At 36.2% G+C, this 22,062-nt stretch overlaps 1 protein-coding gene across 1 annotated transcript in view; it reads left to right on the top strand.

The window, feature by feature from the left end:
• The window catches only part of LOC120801588 (contactin-associated protein-like 5), a 128,947-nt gene that overhangs the window by 95,507 nt on the left and 11,378 nt on the right, over positions 1–22,062 (top strand). Inside the window, exons 12-18 of the mRNA XM_040148737.1 lie at positions 2,408–2,527; positions 7,667–7,867; positions 13,447–13,603; positions 16,625–16,752; positions 17,216–17,386; positions 18,288–18,506; positions 19,026–19,265. Coding sequence (XP_040004671.1) covers positions 2,408–2,527; positions 7,667–7,867; positions 13,447–13,603; positions 16,625–16,752; positions 17,216–17,386; positions 18,288–18,506; positions 19,026–19,265 — 1,236 coding nt within the window. The remainder of the gene's footprint in view (positions 1–2,407; positions 2,528–7,666; positions 7,868–13,446; positions 13,604–16,624; positions 16,753–17,215; positions 17,387–18,287; positions 18,507–19,025; positions 19,266–22,062) is intronic.

Here is a 22,062-nt window from a genome sequence, read left to right as displayed (position 1 = left end):
TAAAAAGATACAATTATTAGTACCCTTCACTAATATTTGGTTACAGAACCTTTGGCAAAAATGACAGCCTAAACGTTTCTTGTAGCCATCTAGAAGCTTCTTGCACCTGTCTGCTGGTAGTTTCTGCCACTCTTCCACCGCTATGCGTTCAAGCTCTTTTAAGTTTGCAGGCGTAATTTTTGCAATGGCAGATTTCAGATCTCTCCAAAAGGTTTTCAATGGGATTTAGATCAGGATTCATTGCTGGCCAGTTTGAAACAGTCCATCTTGTCAAATCATTCTTTTGTGCTGCTAAATGTTTGCTTTGGGTCGGTGTCCTACTGAATGACCAAACCTTCGCTTCAAACTTAGTTTTCTGACACTGGGTAACACATTTTGCTCTAAATTGCCTCAGTAATCGTCTGATTTCATCATTCCTTTGATACATTCAGTGCCTCCAGCACCAGAGGCATCAAAGCAGCCCCACAGTATGATAGAACCTCCACCATGTTTTACTGTAGGTAGGTGATTCTTTTCCATTATAAAAAAAAAGGAAGCACTGCATTCCCAAAGAGCTCTACTTTGATTCATCTGTCCATAGAAAGATTGTCCCAGAAAGACAATGCCTGATCTATGAAATTTTTTTGCAAACACAAGTCCTGCGTTTTTGTGCTTTTCTAATAGTGATATCCTCCATCACATTCCCCCGAGGAGCCCTACTTCTTTTAGTATGTGGTGTATGGTACAGGCTGAAACCACTACTCCAGATTGCACCAGGTCAGCCCGAAGGTCTTTAGATGTCTTGTGTGGTGTTTTTTCCACAATTCGTATCAATCTTTACAGACTTATCCTATTGAGTTTCTTTTTAGCACCACGTCCTAGAAGGGTCTTAACAGTTTTATGACTGGAATTGATTGATAACATTATGAACTGTTGAAACAGGGATTTCAAGATCTTTGGCAAATGCTTTGTAGCCTTTAGAATTGTTATGTTTTTTTTTTTAATAATAGCAGTTATTTTGCTCTCAGACAAATATCTTGTCTTACTAACTATGGAATGAATTGCCATGAAATTTTCATATTCCCCAGAGAATGAATCTCAATAACCTTGGTGATCCTCTGACTTTTCATCTAGGGCCATCATCAGGTCAAAATTTAAATTTGTCCAATACTTGCATATTAAGCATACTAACATGCTGGTATCCACATTTAGCTCAAAGCACTGCAGTACCAACAGTCTCACAGGTCCGCTAGCATGGCTGTAGACTTTTAGTCATGTTTATTAACAATGGACATTATGAAAATGTTACCTTTGATTACACTTTTGAGTTAAAAGTTAATCCTTTTCATCAAGTGAAAACATCATTATGTCGGGCATATGTAATAATAGCTGTAAATGTAAAATAAGTTGTTTTTCATCAGAGAAAGATGTAATTACTAATTATTATTTTGACACGATAGGTTTGTATTGTACTGAATAGGATTTAAACCATCTGAAGCACTATTATTATCACTGAAATGTGACAGGTTGAAAAAAAATGAAGTCATCCACATAAAAGTCTAAACCTTTTTTAGAATTAGATATTTTGTCAAAAGATAACATTGAAAATATACCGTCATACAGTCAAAAGAATAAAACTTGAAACTATGCTTTTTTGTCTTAAAACTTCAGAATTTAAACTAAGTGTCAAAGGCGTACTCGAAGTCCCTAACCAAAATAAGATTACTTGAGTTAAGTCAAATAGCCTTGCATAGTCTCCCCTAAATATTCCCAACCATACTCAAAACAAGTCAGACTAGTTAGTAAGTCTAAATATAATATTATCTCACTTATTTAGAGAGAGAGTTTTTGCAGTGCAGGACTTCTGGTTTCACAATAAAGGTCTCCCACTGCTTTCACATTAGAATGAATTTGTCACGCACATGCAGAAGTGGCAAAATATCAGCAGCTTCTTTGCAAATGTTAGGTTATCAAAGCAAATAAAAAGAGTGCAGACTCATTTCTAGAAACAAGCCCATTTGTATTGGAAACAGTTTGAAATATTCTTTTCTTTTCACTTGTTTTAAAGGCCCTAAAAATATATTTTCTTACCATGGACACAAGGTCCTACATGAACATACTATTTTCTGCCAAACTTAGAACTGTATTTGTTATTTCACGACAGATTTCTGTCTGGCCTGTTCTTTCTATGCACCTCTCAGTAGTTTGAAATAGCCAGTTGGTAAAAGGTGATGTCATGTACTGTATTTCCATGTATCGGTCAGGATTTAGTAGCATTTGAATCTTTTGGTGGGTTGCTTGCTCATGGCGCCTCTACTGTCAAACAATTCGGTTCAAATAAAACCCACACAGTCCTTTTGCAGTGCAGCCAACAGGCAGCTCTTGTCTCTGTGCCGATACCTGAATAAAAAGTGTCTCCTCCTTCCAGCCATCTACGAGTCATCCTGCATGGCCTACAAGCTGATTGGCAGCTCCTCTGGCTTCTACTCCATTGATACAGATGGGAGCGGCCCTCTGGGGCCCGCAGAGGTCTACTGCAACATGACAGGTGAGTTCACCGCTGTCCACCATGTTGAAACCTTTACTCTCTCAGAGTTCCAATAGGACCAGAGCTCAGAGTCAAGTCTCTCAGATATCACACTGCATCGATCTACAGCACTGGCAGTTCACTGTCCAGAAAGAAATCTTTATGGTCACTCCATCCACTTCCTGCTGACAATCCCTGACAGTTTGGAACGATATTTACATGATGTCAATGTGTTTTATAAAGTCCAATGAAAATATATTGCTTTTCTAAATGCATCAGGGTGCGTTTATCTCCTCAGTTTCTAAAATAAATCTGTTTTTCTTCATCATTTTTATTTAAATAACAGAGTTTCTCTAATCTTGGCATGGTCATAGAGCTTCTTCGGGGATGCAGGGGAAACACAGAATTAAATAATACTTGAAAGAAACAGAGAAATTCTAGTAAATACCCCCAATACAAAACATGAGCGTATCTCTGACACAAACATTTTGATTAACATCAGGTAAAATGCTGTCATATATAAATTATATCAATTGCCATTCATGTTTATCTCATAACAACATGGTTTAAAAAGAAAAATATGAATTTAGAACATGAGCACTTCAGCTCGGTGTTATTGTCTTTGTCATCTTCTTGATACAATTTTGCTCAATGTTTATTTTTATAGGGACAAACATATTCCATGGACTAATGCAACATGCCACAGCCTTTATAGCCTAAACTAGTTCACAAAGCCAGTCACAAGATGGGCTTTTTTTAAATACTCTTAGCACAAAACACAAGCAATGATATAATAAATTGACCATAAAACTCATTGACAAGCACCAGATAATTCATGACTACCTAACTGATCCCTCTTTAAAAGCTGTTTCAACTATATTTTAAAATGATTGATTTTGATTTTTGTGGGGAAAGATTTCCACATATTAATCCCTCAAGCAGAGACACGTCCGTAGAAAAGGCACCTTACAGTTCATCATAGGCGGCGATCCCAAGTCACAGTCACAGCCAGAAATCCTAAGAGGATCCACCAGGTAACTGAGCACCTTAGGAACCTGGTTATGTAGGCATTTATAGATGAGCATATTTTTTTTTTTAAAAATTGTGAAAATGGCAGTGGTGAGATTTTATGGGCTTCCTATTCAAAATTTTACTTCTGTGTTTACATACTGTATCATCTCAAGAGGCTCAATTGTTGTAGATGCTGCTTGTGGCCAACTGTTAAACAATGACTTAAATGTGGAAGTATTTGCAGCTTAAAATGAGAAACAGTCTCCATTTAGTCTAAATGTGTATGTTTGCTTTGCAACCTAGCTCACTATTTTAACAAATTTTTAACGAAGATATAAACTTGTTCAATACATTGTCCATTAACTTTCAAATTTTACTAATAATAATGGAATAATAATTTTATTAAGTAAAAGCTAAAATTCTATGTTGGTCGAGCCTTGAAAGAAAAACTAGAGTGCTGTGACAGCTGGATAGAAACTAACAAAATGCAACATGTCTGACTGACTGATAAATGGACAAAGACACAACACTGAGCTCTGAATATTCCACACATATGGCTGAACTGAGTTGAATTGAAGGTCTGCTTTTCTTGTTTTTGAAAGAAATTTAGAGTCGATAGAAAAGTAATCACATGTATCAGTCTTGATATTTTTAAAGTAACAAACTCAAGTTACATAACTTGATATACCAAGAATATGGTACATTTAAATGCCATGTCTCCAGCTAACATAAAATAAGGAGTTTGATCTGCCTCCTTCCCTGTAACAACATGTAGAAAATTTACATTTCCTTATTCCGTGATTTCCTTATACTACAATGATGGTTGCTCTGAAATTTTCATTTTGGTTTACCATAGACCTGTCTGTTCATTATATACAGTAGTTGTTTTGCTGTTGTTCATATTGGTTGGAAATTGTTGTAGAATTACCTGTGTGGTTCACATTAATATGTTAATACCTGTTTGTTTGTTTAATCTTTGTATAGTTTTCTGAACATACTGTACATATAGTTTTGTTTTTGGTTGATAGATTTATGGGATTTAATGTTGGGAAGGGGCCCTGTGAGGTTTTCAGTGAAACTGGTCTGAGGATATCTCTGACTTAGTGCACCTGTTAGTAATAAGTTGATTGACACTCATTGTTGGTGAAAAGTTTAAAGTTTAAAGGGGAAGCAGAAACAAGTTGTGAATAGAAGTCTGACATATCGTCACCTTTTAAAGGATAAGGCCAGTGATTTTTATTCTTTTGTTAGTGACAAAAAATCCCATTAAAACACCTAAACAAGAATACATTGATCCCACTAAGAAGTATTTTCTACGTATCCAAACCCTGATTTAGCTTATTCCTGTTTGCCATAGAGCTCCATTGTTGTCAAAAACTATTAAAAACACATCCATGAGCCATACTGTTGCACTGGGTGACATGTTCCTTCGTTCCGAAAAATGTGGGCACAGTAGTGTATTTAGAAACAGCTCCACAGACTAATAACAGCATCCACTTTCACAGTTTCTGTAGAGTAGTTTAGCAAATTAATGCATGTTTCCATCCACTGCTGTTTTGCAAACATTAGGTGTGGGTTTGTCAAGATAAACAGTTGGTGGTGCTAATCCTCCAGTCGGGTACCGCTAAAACCAGGGTGCAAAAATATTATGCTATTTAAAGAGTGCCAGGCAAACCTCAAATGGTGGGAAAAAATGCAGAAAACATGAAGGAAATATAGTGCTGAAGGTGTTTTTCTGCAGTTTCCAGTGATATTTCCTTGAAACTGTGTGAAACGGTGTGCAACAGGCTTTGAGGTATGTTTCCTCTCATTCTATCTCACATGAGAAGCTAATTTTTAGGTGCTTTGAATAAAATGCAGTTCAAATGCAGTCCATTTGTCAGAAAACAGTTGCTTATTTTGACATCCAGCAGTTACTAAGAAACATTATCATTCATCTGGATTTGTGTTGGTGTCCACCTGATCAATAGTCGATTATTCACTCTCTTTAGCTCTGTTTTTGCTCTCAACCAACTCCTGAGGGAATGTTCACTTGGTCACCAGCTAGTCTTTAACTGTGTCAATCTGCTGTTTGATGCTGATCAGGTAGTGTACATTGGGTTTTTTTTAGAGCTTTTGACTCTAGAGTTCTGTAAAGCCAAGGGGAGCTGCAAATTCAGGTAATAATTCTCCGTAAATTTAATGATTTGATTGTCATTTTTATTGTAAAAAAGATTATAGCCTCATTAAGTTTAAATTTCTTAAAACAGGGGAAAATACCCCTGTGTAGTGTCTTCTCTCACTTAGTATTCTTATGCTGCTGCTACTTACAGCTTACTATACATGTATGCTGCTAATGTACCAGATTGTGTGCAATTTCTGTTTTATACTATATTTTACAATATTACACATCTGAGCAATACTGATTCTGATATATGTGTGTTTCTAGTTGTACACTGAGTGCTCCTTATACTATTTTACATTTTCACCATCTTTTTCTTATGTATATATTATATGAAGTTATGTTTAATGTTGTGTTTATTGACTTGTAACTGCTGGAGTAGTCTAGTTCTAAAACTTTAATTACCCAGTTTGACCTGGTGACCTCTTTGCAGATGACAAATAATTATTTGAAAAATATTTCAGCTTGTTTCAAACAAAATTCAATTTGTTTTAAAGAATTAAACATTATAGGTGAAGACAGTCAATTGCAGAATTTTATATATTTACATTTCCTTTAAGAAAATATGGTATAAACACAGAGATGGCTTGGACAAGTCCAAGACCTGTGGTCCACCAACAGTCCTGGTTGAAATTATTGGCACCCCTAAGTTTTAAGTACAGAATTTAGTATATCTTCAGAAATAAATGCAAATCAACCAATTTTGTATATTCAAACTATTTTAATAAAATGTCCAAGGTTACTGAACAAAGGAAAAATAAATAAATAAATAAACTAGCATAATACTGAAATAGTACAAACACCAAATATACCCCAGACCCAATTATTGACATCCTATTTGGTTGCAGAACCTTTGGAAACAATGCCTCTAAACATTTCTTGTTGGCATCTGGAAGCTTCATGCACCTGTCTGCTGGCAGCTTCTGTAACTCTTCCATTGCTATGCTTTCAAGCTCTTTTTTGTGTGCAGGAGACATTTTTGCAGTGGCAGATTTAAGCTCTCTCCAAAGGTTTGCAATTGGATTTAGGTCAGACTCATTGCTGGCCAGTTTTAAACAGTCCATATTTTCCCTTTTAACCATTCTTTTGTGCTGCTGGATGTATGCTTTGGGTCATTGTCCTGCTGAAAAACCCAAGACCTTTGCCTCAAACCTATTTTTCTGATCCTGGGTAACATATTTTGCTCTAAAACGCCCTGGTAATCTTCGGATTTCAACATTCCTTTGATATATTCAGTGCCTCCAGTACCAGAGGTAGCAAAGCAGCCCCACAGCATGATAGAATCTCCATGTTTTACTGTAGATACGGTGTTCTTGTCCTAATGGGCTTCATTTAATCGGCAATAAATAAATTGATGCACTGCATTTCTAAAGAGCTCAAGACTTCTTGATAACATTACAAACTGTTGAAACAGGGATTTCAAGCTCTTTGGCGATTGCCCTGTTGCCTTTGGAAGTTTTATGTTTTTTGAAAATAACATTACTGATGTTTCGAATAGCTCTCTTTTTTTCCGGTTCCTTTTTCATAGTAGTGAACAAAATCAGCCCCTTTTTATGCAGTAAAACAATCATTCATTGGTTAATTCAGGCCATGTGAACAATGAAAAAAGATCACAAGTGAGTGATTAATTCAGGCCATGTGAACAATGAAAAAAGATCACAAGTGAGTGATTTGTTTTTTATTTCGTTTCAGGAATTAATTTAAATTCATCAAAAGGATGCCAATAATTGTGTAAAGTGTACATTTTACGTCTGTATTTTTTTTGTTCACTATATAAAAGAATTTTTGTTGTTGTTGTTCAGTAACTTTGGGAATTTTATTAAATATTCTAATTATATAAAATTGGCTAATTTACATTTATTTGTACTTTAAAAAATGTGCTTACTGCTAAGAACATTTTTTTCTATGTAGAGGAGAAGGTGTGGACAGTGGGTTCATGCTAACAGGCTGACATATTGTTTTTTTGTGTTTGCATTGTGTGTATTTAGAGGAAAGGGTGTGGACGGTGCTGACACACAACATCACGGCTCCAGTCAGAGTCCAGGGCTCATCCCTGCAGAAACCTCACATCATGAAGTTAAATTACAGCACCTCAGCTGAACAAGTGCGTGCCATCATAATGGGGTCAGAGCAGTGCCAACAAGAAATGGTTTACAACTGCAGGAAGTCCCGCCTCTTCAACACAAAAGGTAAAATTTTCTGTTTAATTATTTTTATCTGAAGGTCACTATCCTCCTATATCCTGTTTGTGTTACACTACGAAAACCCGATTCTGACTTCATGAACGCATGGTCATGTCATTATGTTTTTGCAATAACTTGAAAGGCAATCCCCAATCTTTTCTGTATACATTCATCTTGAACTGCTCTGGGAGCCTTTGGTGTCCCAAACATTGTGTGTTTGCTCCTAAATCATGAAACATGAAGTCCTGAATTCCACTATTCTTTCTCCTTGTAAACACAAACAAGTTAATTATCACAGCAGATCAGAGAGAGCTAAGAGAACAAGCTGTTTTATAGCTGTTTGGATACTATCTACTACAACCTGATTTGATCAGCGGTTGCTTTTGTTACCTGGGTACAGACTTCTACAGTAGAAAAAGGTCAAAAGCTATCAATCACTTTGCTGACCATGTAGACACAATCAAATCACCCTGTTTCCGACACATTGAACGGCTTTTTCTAATTAATTATTGGACATGATGAAGTTCAGTTCAGTAATCATGCTAATTCATTTACCTGAACTGCAACAAGATCAAGACAGGTTTGTTTCTAATTTCCACTATTTAAGTATTTTAAAAATATATTTTAAGTAATTTAACCATTTCCTGGTCTGCTCCCGTTTTTATTTGCCTTTAATGCAAATGTAACAAGTCCTCCATGTTTACCTGTTGTCTTGATAAAATCTGCATACTGAACATTTCTAGAGCTATAGTTCATCAGTGCACCAGAATCATATACTCATCACTCTTAAAAGTTTCTCTTAACACAAATATTCTTTTCATCCAGTAATTCATTTCAGTTGGTTCTACATTACTTTCAATTGATTTTAAGCTACCATCAATGAAACTAAACACTTCCTAAACAGATCTTTACATTAAAAGCCTTTCGACAGCTCAGTTGTTTTCTTTCCTGCTAGGCTTTTAATGTGGAAAAAAATGCAGGAAGTTTCAATAACAGTAGCTTGACATAGATTGAAAATAAGCAAAGTAGAAGCCACTAAAACTCATTAGTGGGTGAAAAGGGTGTGCAAAAAGAAAAAAAAGAAACAGAGCAACAAAATCTGAACTTTCAAATTTGCAACCAACCTTCTTAAATCACCAAAGCTACTGTCAGAAACATTTGTCATTTAGCAACTACTGCAACCACCTCCAGAAATATTTAGGTTTTGTAATAGAAATAAATTGTTTTTTAGAGTTCTTTCATATAAGAATATAGCTTTTTATACAGAGATTTATTAATAGTAGCTTAGCAGCAATCATAAGAAGTACAATACTTCCCTCTAAAACGTAATAGAAGTATAAAGTATAAAGTTGGAAATACTCAAGAAAGAAAAAATACATTTATTCACATACTTAAGTACAGTACCTGAGTAAATGTACTTATTGCATTGAATCTACAGCATCTCAGTTAGAGTGGACTGGGCATCCTACAGTGATGCTGCCCCAGCTTATGACTAATATGAAAGATCTTAACATAAAGCCAAAATTATTATGGTGTGCTGGTTGTGAAGAAAGCACTTTAGTAACTGTAGCACCAGCAAAATTAACAACAGGCACATTGTATCATACAGTGTAAGTAGAACTTGACCGTTGGGTTGGGGGCCAATACCAAAATTGATATTTGATAAAAAATACTATATAAATCTTTAGAAACTCCTTTAACCATATACCATCAAATATTTGTCTTTTAAAAGAGTAGTTCACCAACTGATGCAAATGACATTTATGAGACTCCACACAGCTCCCTCTGGAGCCATGTGCAGTAGTGCTCCCCTTCAAGTTTGTTAATAAAAAAATAGGACCAAGACTTTACTAAGCAAAATATAAACATCTTTAACACATTACACTGACTGCAAATATACCAGTAAAATTTGAACAGTTAACTTTCCTGGAAGTTAAATAAACATTAATAAAATTTATAAACAACAACTCAAACACAACTAAATATTTTTAAGTTGAGATAACAAAGATATAATAAGATTTTAATGAATTATACTGAACTACATAAACATTAAGGGAGCAATTGTGTGTAGTGTGGACACCCCTGTATTATTATCATTAAATGGGTTTTAAAGCTACCTCAAACATATCTTTCTGTACTGCAGTTTATTGTTACTTATTGGCCAACATATATGCTGATACATAGTATCTGTGATAAGATAAAATCAAACAGTCTCAAGGTTGTACCAGGGGAAAGTTCTTTGTAATTTTTTTGTTTTGTTCATTCATTCACTCATCCATCCATCCATCCATCCATCTAATCACTGTTGGGAGTACCAGCCACATCAAATCTAAAAGGCAAACATAAAATCACACAACCACAGCACATGGAGTGTCTGTTTTTGAGCCAACACCAAATGTAGAAGTACTGTATGATTTTTAAGAAATATGATCATGACACTCTAAATAGGGTTTAACAGGTGACCAAGGCCATTTATATAATTGTATACATGGATCGACAATGAAAATGTTTCTTTTTCCAATATATTTTTCAAATACATGCAATCAATCAGCTGGAACTTTAGCCAAAGTCATATATACACTTCAATTTGAACAAACAAAAAAGAAGAAATACATCTAGAGAATCATGCAACATATTCATTGGCTGTAGATCCAAATGAAATGTGTTTCATTCTTCTCAGGAGACCTGCCAGAAGGAAATAAAATCTATCTCCTGAAAATGTTCTTGCAACAGCAAAAAAAAAAAAACAAATGAAAAAAAAACAAAAATCCCAACTAAATATAAGTCGTTACAGAGTGACACAGAAGACTACTGAAATCAACAAAGAGATGAATGAGCTGTACAGACTGAATATTCTTCTAAAACTGAGAAATTATATTCAAAGAAATAATCAACACAACAGTTGACCTGTGTGAAAGAAGATTGCCTTAAAAAAACAAATTTTAATTGTGACCAGTGTTAATTTGGGCACCTGAATTTTATTTATTTAGCAAATGTATATTAGTTTTAGTCCAAATGCTACAAGTGTCACCATCTTCGTTTTGTACAGTTACCATGGTTACATATTCCCTTCTCATCTATAGCGAGGTTAGTGGAAAAGCAACTGTTTACTTGTTCACACACACAGTGTCCATGTGACTCTGCTCTGCATCAATACAGTCTGACTCTCTTCACTAAATCAACTTATCATTTCCAAACTGTGTGTTTGAACAGAACTGCTCTCTCTGTCTCTCTGGAGAAAGATGGAGGAAAGGGGGAGAGAGAAGAGAGAGAGACCAGGAACAGCTGTATATACTGTTGTATTCAAGCGCTGTCGACTGGTTGTTGTGATAATAAATTAGTGATTCTTATAGGTGTAAAAATGTTATTAATTATAAAAGCAGCAATGATAGTAGCGCCAATTAATAATAATAATAATAATACTTATGATGATGCAGCTCCAGAGACAGAGATACCTACAAAATAAGGATAGGGAGAGAGAGGTCAGGGAGGAAAAGCAGGAGAGAGGAGGCACAAAGTTACTTGCCCTGTAGCATTTTTGAATAACCGGACTAGATTTTCAGCATCCTTTTGAGACAGCATGTTTCTAATTTTCACGATATTGCACAGGTGGAAGAAGGCTGTCCTAAAGGGCTTGTTTTATATGTGAGGCAAAGGACATATCCCGGGTCAAAAACGACTACTGTAAGGCTCCTTACAGTAGAACTGGAGGCAGAGGTAATGCTATACAAAGTAAATATATGCTTAGATAATGTTTTTAGGGCCAAGTACAATAACTTGAGGCCTTTATATCTTATAAACATGCCTGAAGTTTGACTACCTAATTAATTTCATCAGGCTCCATGTATAAATACAGCTGGGTGTCTTCTGTGTAGCAATGGAAATTTATGCATCCTCATAATATTGCCTAAAGTAAGAACTTTGCTACGCAATGGAAATGTATTTATAGGGTGAAATTTATTTATAGGGTGAAAAGTGTCTGTCCTCGTACAGAACCCTGTGGAACTCCATGAATAACTTTTGTGTGCATGGAAAAGTGATTTTTAACATGAACAAACTGTCCAATAAACATGATTTAAACCAGCCTAGTGCGGTTCCTTTAATCCCAATGGTATGTTTGAGTAATAAAATCTTGTGATCAGTGTTGTCAAACGTAGCACTAAGATTTAGAAGGACAAGTACAGAGACGAGTCCATTGTCTGAGGCCTTGAGAAGATGGTAACTTGGTAACTTTCACCAGCGCTGTTTCTGTGCTATGATGTAATCTTCAATATCTTCATTCATATATTTCCTATACAAATAATCATATAACTGGTTTGCAACAGTTTTTTCGAGGTTTTTAGAGCTAAAGGGGAGGTTGGATATAGGTCTAGAGATGGCTAAAAAAAAAGTCGAGGATTAATTACTGTGACCTTAAAGGCCTGTGGTACATAGTCTGTTAATAAGGTTAAATTGATCAGATCTGATATGAAATTGTAATTAAAGGTAAAGCATCTTTGAACATTCTAGTTGGAATAGGATCTAAAAGACAGGTTGATGGTCGATGGTTCATGAAGAGACTGGTGAAGTCCATCCAACGTGGGATGTATGCCGTCTCTCCTTGTCAGACTAGGTCTTCCTCAGAAAGTCCGCCAGTTATCTACAAAGCCCATTAATTTCATTAATGAAAAATGTAATACACTTTGTCATAGATCTTGTTCTCAAAGGTTACCTTTTAATTAGTTTTAGTATCATTTTCATCATGAAAAAAAGTCCAATTGATATTTTTTGTTTTCTTTGATCAAATTAACACTGATTGTAACATAAATTTTCCATGCCGCATTAAAATCAAATCACAACACAAAAAAGTGAAAAGAGATGTATTGTTCAGCCCAAAACTAAAAATGAAAAACAATTCATTCAGTTACTAAAGACAAAATGCAAAATAATTGTCATTTAGTACGCTTTTCATTTAATTCTGACACAGTAAATTCATACATAAAAACAAAATACACGTGTATTGTATTTCACTTTATTTCTTTGTTTGATCTTTACTTTATTTAAGCATTTTAAATCTTCCACAGGTTTTCCATCCTTATTTTAACTTCTTAAAATTTATTCAGCCTCTTTTTGTTGTTAATTTTGAATGCCTTACCAAGCAAACTTGCTTTCTCATGTTCATGATATAGATGTCATGGTGCCTGGTAACAGCTTTAAAACAGATGAAGACTGAAAAACTGAGGTTACAACAGATGACTTAAATAGGTATAAAATAACGTGATGATACATTTATGGGAATTTAAATACAGTCTAACTTTACTGTATATGGATTAAACATCATAAAAAGATTAATTTGTGTATTTAGTACAATTATATATACGTGTGTGTATAACATGTTATATACATACATACATAATGTATCTATCAACATATAGGACAATACTAAGTTTTGGAAGAAATGCAGTGAACAAATAGACCTACAGTACACACATTTTCTGGGACACACCCCACGCTGAGTCATTTTCGGATTTTTGCTTTATGTGTTCAGGTGTTATTTCAGTGAAAAACAGGAGCTACTTCCCTGACCGTGTGATGTTCGATTGCAGATGGCCGCCCATTGTCCTGGTGGTTGGACCTGAGAGGAGAGAGACGGAGCTACTGGGGAGGCTTCCAGCCTGGAGTACAGCAGTGTTCCTGCAGCCTCGAGGAGAACTGCATCAACCTGAACTATTTCTGCAACTGCGATGCCGACATAGACTCATGGTACATAACACATACACAGTGAATACACAACAGCAGCTATCACCGCTTCACTGCACTGATGACTATCAAACCTGGAATTAATATTTACAAAGTACAGAAACAATAAGTAGTTGACCAGAAGTATTTTCAAATCTGTCATCTGCATCAGCCTCAAGAAAAATCTTAGTTTGCATCTTGAAACTCACTGAAGTAGAGAATGTTCATGTTGTGTCCTCAGATTTCTTTTTAATATGGCGGTTAATTAATACTAATATTAACAAGAAAATGAACAAGCAGAAGAAGACAGAAGGCAGATTAAGCCTGATTTTTATAGCATATCCATAACATACAGCTAATCAAGAATATATAACATGTAACTTTTACTGAGCGACAGCAACAGCAGCCTTTGCTGCCCAGGTGGTAAATACAGGACACTGGTGAAATAAATTTAGATATCAGAGCAGCGAAGGGTCCTGCACTATTCTGTTGAGAGAGAAACTCTATTTGAAGGGGAACAGACTTTCTTGTGACATCTCGTCTTGCATATGGCTAAGCTGATTACAATGACCAAAAACATCTGAACCAAGATGGATACGATGATGACGATGGATATGATGACAATCAGCCCTGCTGCCAATTTGTCCCAGTGGCCAATCACAGTACTGTAACATAAAATTCCCCTGCAGCCCAAAAAGCAGTTTCCTCATTGACCGCTATTATAAGAGAGAAACCTATACTAACCTATATTAAATTATAGACACCCCTGAATTTTAGTACAGATTTAAAATATCTTCAGAAATATATGCAGATTAACCAATTTTGTATAATCAGAATATTTAATTAAATGTCCAAATTTATTGAACAACAACAACAACAACAAAAGCTTTCATATAGAAAAATTAATAACACAGACATAAAATGTATGCTCAACACAATTATTGGCGACCTTTTGATGAATTTAAATTACTTCCTCAAACAAAATTTAAAAAAAAAAGACTCACCTCTGCTTAATTTTCAGTGTTCACATGACCTGAATTAACCAAAGAGGTTTTACTGCATAAAAAGGGGCTGATTATTTCTAGTTTGTTTCCACAATGGCAAAAACAGGAGAGCTGTCTGAGAGCATTAGTAATGCTATTTTCAAAAAACATACCTTTTCCAAAGGCTACAAGGCAATTACCAAAGATCTCGAAATCCCTGTTTCAACAGTTCATAATGTTATCAAGAAGTTATAGTTACAGTAATAAAACTGTTAATATGTTTCCAGGACATGGTTCTAAGAACAAACTCAATGAGAGACGTTTACAAAGGTTGATGTGGATTGTGGAAAAAAACACCATACAAGACTCATAAAGAGCTTCAGGCTGACCTGGAGCAATCTGGAGTGGTGGTTTCAGCCTGCACCATATGCCGCACACTAACTCAAGTAGGGCTTCATGGGCTGAAGCCAAAGACACACCACTATGAAAGAAGGGCACAAAAAGGCAAGACTAATGTTTGCAAAAGCTTTCATAGATCAGCCATAGTCTTTCTGGGATAATATTCTATGGACAGGTGAAACCGAAGTTGAGCTCTTTAGAAATGCAGTGCACCATTTTGATGAAATCCATGAGGTCCATGAGAAAAAGAGCGCCGTACCTACAGTAAAACCTGGTGGCGGTCCTATCATGCTGTGTGGCTGCTTTTTGCTGCAACTGGTACTGGAGGCACTGAATATGTCAAAGGAATGATGAAATCAGAAGATTACCAGGGCATTTTAGAGCAAAATGTGTTACCCAGTGTCAGAAAACTAGGTTTGAGGCAAAGGTCTTGGGTCTTTCAGCAGGACAACGACCTAAAGCACACATCCAGCAGCACAAAAGAATGGTTGAAAAAGGAATTATGGACTGCTTAAAACTGGCCAGCAATATCTCCTGACCAAAATCCCATCGCAAACCTTTTGAGAGAGACTAAATCCGTCATTGCAAAATGGGACTCCTGCAAACTTAAAAGAGCTTAAACGCATAGCAATGCAAAGTGGCAGAAACTGCCAGCAGACAGGTGCAAGAGGCTTCTAGATGGCTACAAGAAATGTTTAGAAGCTGAAATTGTTGCTCATGGTTCTTCAACCAAATATTAGTGAAGGGTGCTAATAATTCAGTCTTGGATACATTTTGTGTTCTTATTATTTCACTATTATGCAAGTTTTTTATTTTTTTTAATTTTATTTTCTTCAGCAACCTTGGAAATTTAATTAAATATTTTGATAATACAAAATCGGTTAATTTGCATTTATTTCTGAAAATATTCTAAATTCTGCACTTAACATTTGGAGGTGCCAATAATTTCAACCAGGACTGTAAAGTACTGTTGAAAAGTTTTTGGCACTCAAAGTAAAGTGGAGATGCTTTCAAAAATAATGCCATGAAAAGGTTTTATTTATCAGTTAACTTGGTGTGACCATCCTTTGCCTTTTAAAGAGCACCAATTCCCCTGGGTACACTTGTTCACAGTTTTTCAGGTACTTGGCAGGTGGGTTGTTCCAAGCATTTTTGAGAACTTGCCACAGTTCTTTTGTGGATTTAGGCTGTTTCAGTATCTTCTGTCTCTTCATGTAATCCCAGACTGACTCCATGATATATTTTTGGGTATTTGAGAATTTATTACAACTAAACATCACTTTTGTGTCACTACAGGTTGGAGCAATTTGAGGTTAAACACTTAGAAATCATATTATCATATTACAATATTACCTGAAAGTTTTCAGTTTCGTATTCTGCAGTTTGCTTTGAAATTATTAATTACAGTTCATAAATTAATAAATTATTTGGATAAAACACATCATGTTATGGTGTAGTACTCCGAATCATGCATACTTTAAATTAATCTTCACCTTAGCCAGTCCTCTCTAGGATTACACATTATGGAGCTTCATTTGCATTTTTCGACAGGCACTTGTCTATATTGTGATGTATTGCTATGTTTTCATCTATTTACTCTACTGAGAAATACATTTATCTCGACTCTGAAAGTGAGACAGCTCTCTGTGTTTTTCTATTACAGGGCTAATGACACAGGAGTCCTCTCCTATAAAGACCACCTGCCAGTGAGCCACGTTGTGATTGGAGACACCAACAGAACAGGCTCGGAAGCCGTCTACCAAATAGGCCCGCTTCGTTGTTATGGAGACAGTAGGTTATCACTTCAGTGTTGAAGTTCCAATATGAGCTTCTTCGCTGCAGATTGAGACTTTGAATCTAAGGCTTGATGTTGATTGAAGACCAATCATGTTAAAATATTATCTGTAACTTTAGCATCATATAAAGAGTATAAAAATTTATACTGAAAATATGGGCAAAAAAATTTGTGTTGTATTATATTTAAAAAAAATTGTGTTAGAAAACTCAGACTTTTGTGTTTGAATACACATATGATACCTCAGATGCTATGAGTCCAGGCACAGCCTCATCTTCCAGATCAGCCCCACTGGTCACTATTGCTAGTGACTCCAGGAATCTTTACTTTAACCCTGAATAATTGTGATATGGTTTTGTTAACTACTTGGTACCCCTTAATGTGTCAATGAATATATTGCCTTTCTATCCGTCTCTACCAGGAAGCCAGCTCACCCACTTTCCCTTGATTTTCTTTCAGAGTCAATGTGGAACGCAGCGTCCTTCTACCAGGAGTCTTCCGTCCTCCGCTTCCCGACCAGGCAAGCTGAGCTTGCCGCCGACATCTCCTTCTACTTCAAGACCAGCGTTTCTTCAGGAGTCTTTCTGGAGAGCGAGGGACATAAAGACTTCATTCGAGTGGAGCTCAGCTGTGAGTGAATGATCAACAGACACCTGGAATAAGACTGATATGAAACAACGGAGGAGACTATGACGGCATGTTCACAATAATCAGCACCACACACGTTTTTTTTGCTCTTTTTTTTAAACGGAAATGCTGTAGCTGCTGAAGTTGAATTTCCTAAGAAAGCTATCAGGCCTGTACAGCATAATGGATTTAATCCTAATGATACAGAGCACCTTAACAGCAGAGTATGCTGCCTATGTGCAGTAGAAAAGTTGCGTTCTTAAAGAATATATTTGATAAAACAATAAGAATTCATCAAATACTGCATATATATTTATTTTACCTTCTGTTTAAACACAAGTAATGTGATTGTTTGATTGTGTCTCATTTCTAAAACAATGGATCCATACCAAAACTTTGCACAAAAGCCAAGTATCGTGTAAGGCAAAAAATAATCAGTAAAATATTTTAATTGAATTTTAGTTCCTCTTTATAAATCAATATCAGTTTAAAAATGTGCACATGTCGATGAGCCCAATATCATATATAAGAGTTCCGACTTTTTTTCAGGGTCTTTGGAGCTAAAGTGTTTCACTGCAGGTTCCTCCAGATTCCTACAGTGAAACACTGAGATATTGAGAGACAGATACTGACGAGCTGTCAGCCGAGCTGCCTCATAAATCCATTCAGGTCATCGAGCTCCCCCAGAAGCACTGAATAGAAGAACATAGAAAAACAAGCATAAGATTCAATCTGACCCAGCTGTGAGTGTGGTGTGTATGTGTGTGTGTGTGTGTGTGTGTATCTGTGTGTGTGTGTGTGTGTGTGTGTGTGTGTGTGTGTGTGTGTGTGTGTGTGTGTGTGTGTGTGTGTGTGTGTGTGTGTGTGTGTGTGTGTGTGTGTGTGTGTGTGTGTGACATCCCAGCTCCTTCAGTGGTGACTTTCTCCTTTGACGTTGGAAACGGTCCAGCGGTCCTGGCTGTGAAGTCCCAACTCGCTCTGAATGACAGGCAATGGCACTATGTGAAGGTGGAGCGTAATGTGAAGGAGGCATCACTGCAGGTCGACCAGCTTCCTCTCCGCGTCCTGGAGGCTCCAGTTGATGGACACCACCGCTTACGCCTCAACAACCAGCTGTTTGTAGGTATGACAGCCACTGATCAGGGAACAGAGAGATTTAAGATAAGATAAAATAATGTCACATCTAATCATATCACATAAAATCTATCAACAATGCTGTTGAAGATAGGGTAAAAAAAACTCATTACTGATCAGCTGCATGTATACATGGATTTTCAGTAACAAGTTTTTCTACAGTGCATGTAAATGTGTTTTCTGATTACCTGTGTAACCTGGTTTCTATGTCTCTTAAGTGCATGTAAACGTACTGATTGTAAAACTGTATCAAATTATCTCAACAGATAAAGAGTCACATAAATTCATTCTTACTACTACTGTAAATTTGAATAAAAGGAGTAAAGCTATAGCACTGTGGAATGACTACATTATGATATAGCAGCTAACTCAAGACTTCAACCTGATCCACATTACTCCATAACATTATATATACAATGACTTGTGCCTACATATACATATACTTATACATATTTATGTATATAGGTGTCGTGCAGTTAACAGTGCTTCATAGTTGTTTTCATCCCAGGAGCATCACCATCCCAGCAGAGAGGTTTCCTGGGCTGCATCAGGACTCTGACTGTCAATGGTGTGATATATGACCTGGAGGAAAGAGCAAAGAGGGTACCAGGGGTGAGCTCTGGGTGTCCAGGTTACTGTAGCAGCTACAACAGTCTTTGCCACAACAGAGGGAGGTGTATTGAGAGGAGCAGGGGCTACACTTGTGACTGCTCGCAGTCAGCCTATGGAGGACCCACCTGTAAAGAAGGTGAGTAATGGTCAACCTTTGATCAGACTGACCGACTGATCAGTTAATGTTGATTATACAACACAAATAAATAATAGTCATCTTCAAATAACATCCACAAGTCTAGTGTTGAGGAACATGCTTGACTACATATAAAATGTGTAATACCAAAATATGAGCACAGAACAGTTCAGATGGCGGTTAAAAAAGTAAAGCCTCCTGCTCTGCTCTTAGCCTGAAAATGACTGAAGGGGTAAAGAAAGTGAAGCAATGCATCACTGATTGAATACTGTATGTTATTTCTGTTGGAAAATGCAGTTTCATGAAGATTATAAAATTTTCCTCTATATCAAGAGTATAGAGCCATGGTAGCTGCTCTGTGAGGCTGTAATTAGGCCCATGGTGTTCTGAGATAAAAGTTAACATCATCAAGCTAACATACTCAGAATTACATTGCTAACATGCTGATGATTAGCAGATATTGTCTGTGAAGATTTTCAGACTTAGCTTTTGTAAATATTTACAAGTATTTCGTTGATAATGTTCAGCACCTTAGTTTTTGCTAATTAGCACCAAATACAAAGTACAGCTGAGGAAATGAGTTCTGCAGGTATAACCAAAGTACTGGGGAAAGTAAAATTTTGACCTGACGATGGTACTAGATGAAAAATCAGAGAGATCACCAAAGTTGTTACAATTCATCCTAAGTTGAACGTGATTCTCCATACCAAATTTCATGGTAATCTGTCCGATAGTTGGATGGATGATAATATTCCACTCAAAACCACAAATGTTAACCTCAATGGCCTGTTACACCAAAAGTCTGAGGATCACCAAAGTCAATATGATACATCCACTGGGCACTATAAATATCTGTACAAACTCTCATGGCAAACCTTTCAGTAGTTGTTGAGATATTTCAGTCTGGGTTAAAGGGCTGGACTGACCAACAAACAGACCATCCCTACAGCTACATCAGTATTGCAGCTTTGAACTTGACTGACGCAATTTTTGTAACAAAATAAATGGCCCCTTTTCTTCTAAGATTCATATCTCAGTACACAGAAAAACACACACATCATTCAAATGCTGCTACAGTTAGTAGCCCAACTTACACTCAAATTAATCAATGGGATTCCTTGGTAAGACGTGGTGACTATGACATAACTTTATATGTATGGTACTAAAAATATAATGTTTTGTCTTATGGTGGTGCTAAAGTAAAGGTGATGGGGTTCATTATAATCAAAGGGTTCATGCTCTGGGAACAAACGGGATCAGTAGTTTGCACAGCAATATTCTCAGTATATTTAGATGATTCTTGTGTACAAGTGCGCCCAATGGTGGCGCTAGAATGAAGGATCAAGGATCAACAAAATTGATAGGAATCATCCTTTGGGCTCAATGAATATTTGTATCAATTTCCATTGCAATATGGGCCAAATTGTTTATCAATTGTCATATTGTTGAAGGTTAAAAACAAAAAACACTGATTACACTGTGTTAATAAACGTGATAGTAAAAAGTTGCGTTGAGACAGCTTCTATTTAAAATAATGAAAAGATCATATTAACAACAAAGAATATGATGTTTAAGGTGGTGCTGCTTAGTGTTTGCTTGAAGCAGTGTGGGGAGCGGCCCTATCACACATAAAATACATTAGGTCCTTTGTTTAAATATCTACCGAGCATGTTAAATTAAGAGATTTTTTGAGAACTCGAGTGATGACTGTTCTGCCTCAGCCCACCTCCAGTGTTACACATGTGACCTGCAGCAGTCCAACAATGATTTTATCTTCAGGTGACATTAAGTGCATTGTACTTCAAAACATCAGTGGTTTATGTAGTTGCTAATCACCAGATGATAAAGTAGAGTTAATATTTTCACTGTGTTGTTTTTACTTTAGCTACTACAACTTCTGCAGCTGCAGCACAGCCCCCCAATGAGAGGCAAACACAAAATACATATTTTTTTTACTAACAGATGTCTAAATTCCCCACCAAACATATTACTTAAAAGGATTTGATAAGAATTCAAAAGGATTTTGGATTCGATAAGCAGATTTGGAACTGGTTTCAGAATCAATAAAATTGTATCGAACCCCATCCCTAGACATAAGAAATAAGCTGTTAGTGATTTTACACGTTCAGGTGCAACAGAGGACAGTGACCTGAAGAAAAACAATGAGGCAGCTCCTGGAGTAAGAGAAGTTCCATAACGACTACTGAATAAGTTGACAGGCCAAAATGTCATTAAATTCTTTTAAAAATGATGATCATTATGAAAATATGGTGAACAGAAAGATTTGCATTAAGGTTATTTATTTATTTTTAATTTAGTTGATTTCTGTAACATATTTAGATGATGGGGAACAATTCTTTATTCAAATTAGTGTTTTTCCTACTGTGGAGAGAGACATGATTCATAAAACAGGTAGACCAGTTTTGTTCATACCTAAAAGAAAATTCTAAATATCTGAAAATTAGTGAATGCAACCAGGGCCGTAGCCAGGGCAAATTTTTAACTTGAGTACCAGGGACAGCCGTGGTGGTTGTGTCCTGCAGTACAGAGTAACTTCCACTAACTCTTAGATGGATATTTAATTTGTCTGATTCTCTGCTGTTTGTGTCACCATCCTCTGTCTCTGCACCTCCTTTTCCTTCTCTCAGTCTAAGATTACTCTGTGACACGAAAAGTATATACAGAGAAGGCGATTTTTCTGTGCTCAACTGCCTCAGATATGTGTGGATTGAAAATGATTAGTCAACTTATAATAATTTCACATGAACAACAATGTAAGTAGGGTTGCATTATTATC

The sequence above is a fragment of the Xiphias gladius genome, chromosome 16 (assembly GCF_016859285.1).
Source record: "Xiphias gladius isolate SHS-SW01 ecotype Sanya breed wild chromosome 16, ASM1685928v1, whole genome shotgun sequence".
NCBI classification, from domain to species: Eukaryota; Metazoa; Chordata; class Actinopteri; order Istiophoriformes; family Xiphiidae; genus Xiphias; species Xiphias gladius.
The sequence above is the reverse complement of the archived record's forward strand: the minus strand, read 5'-3'. Positions and strand labels throughout refer to the sequence as shown.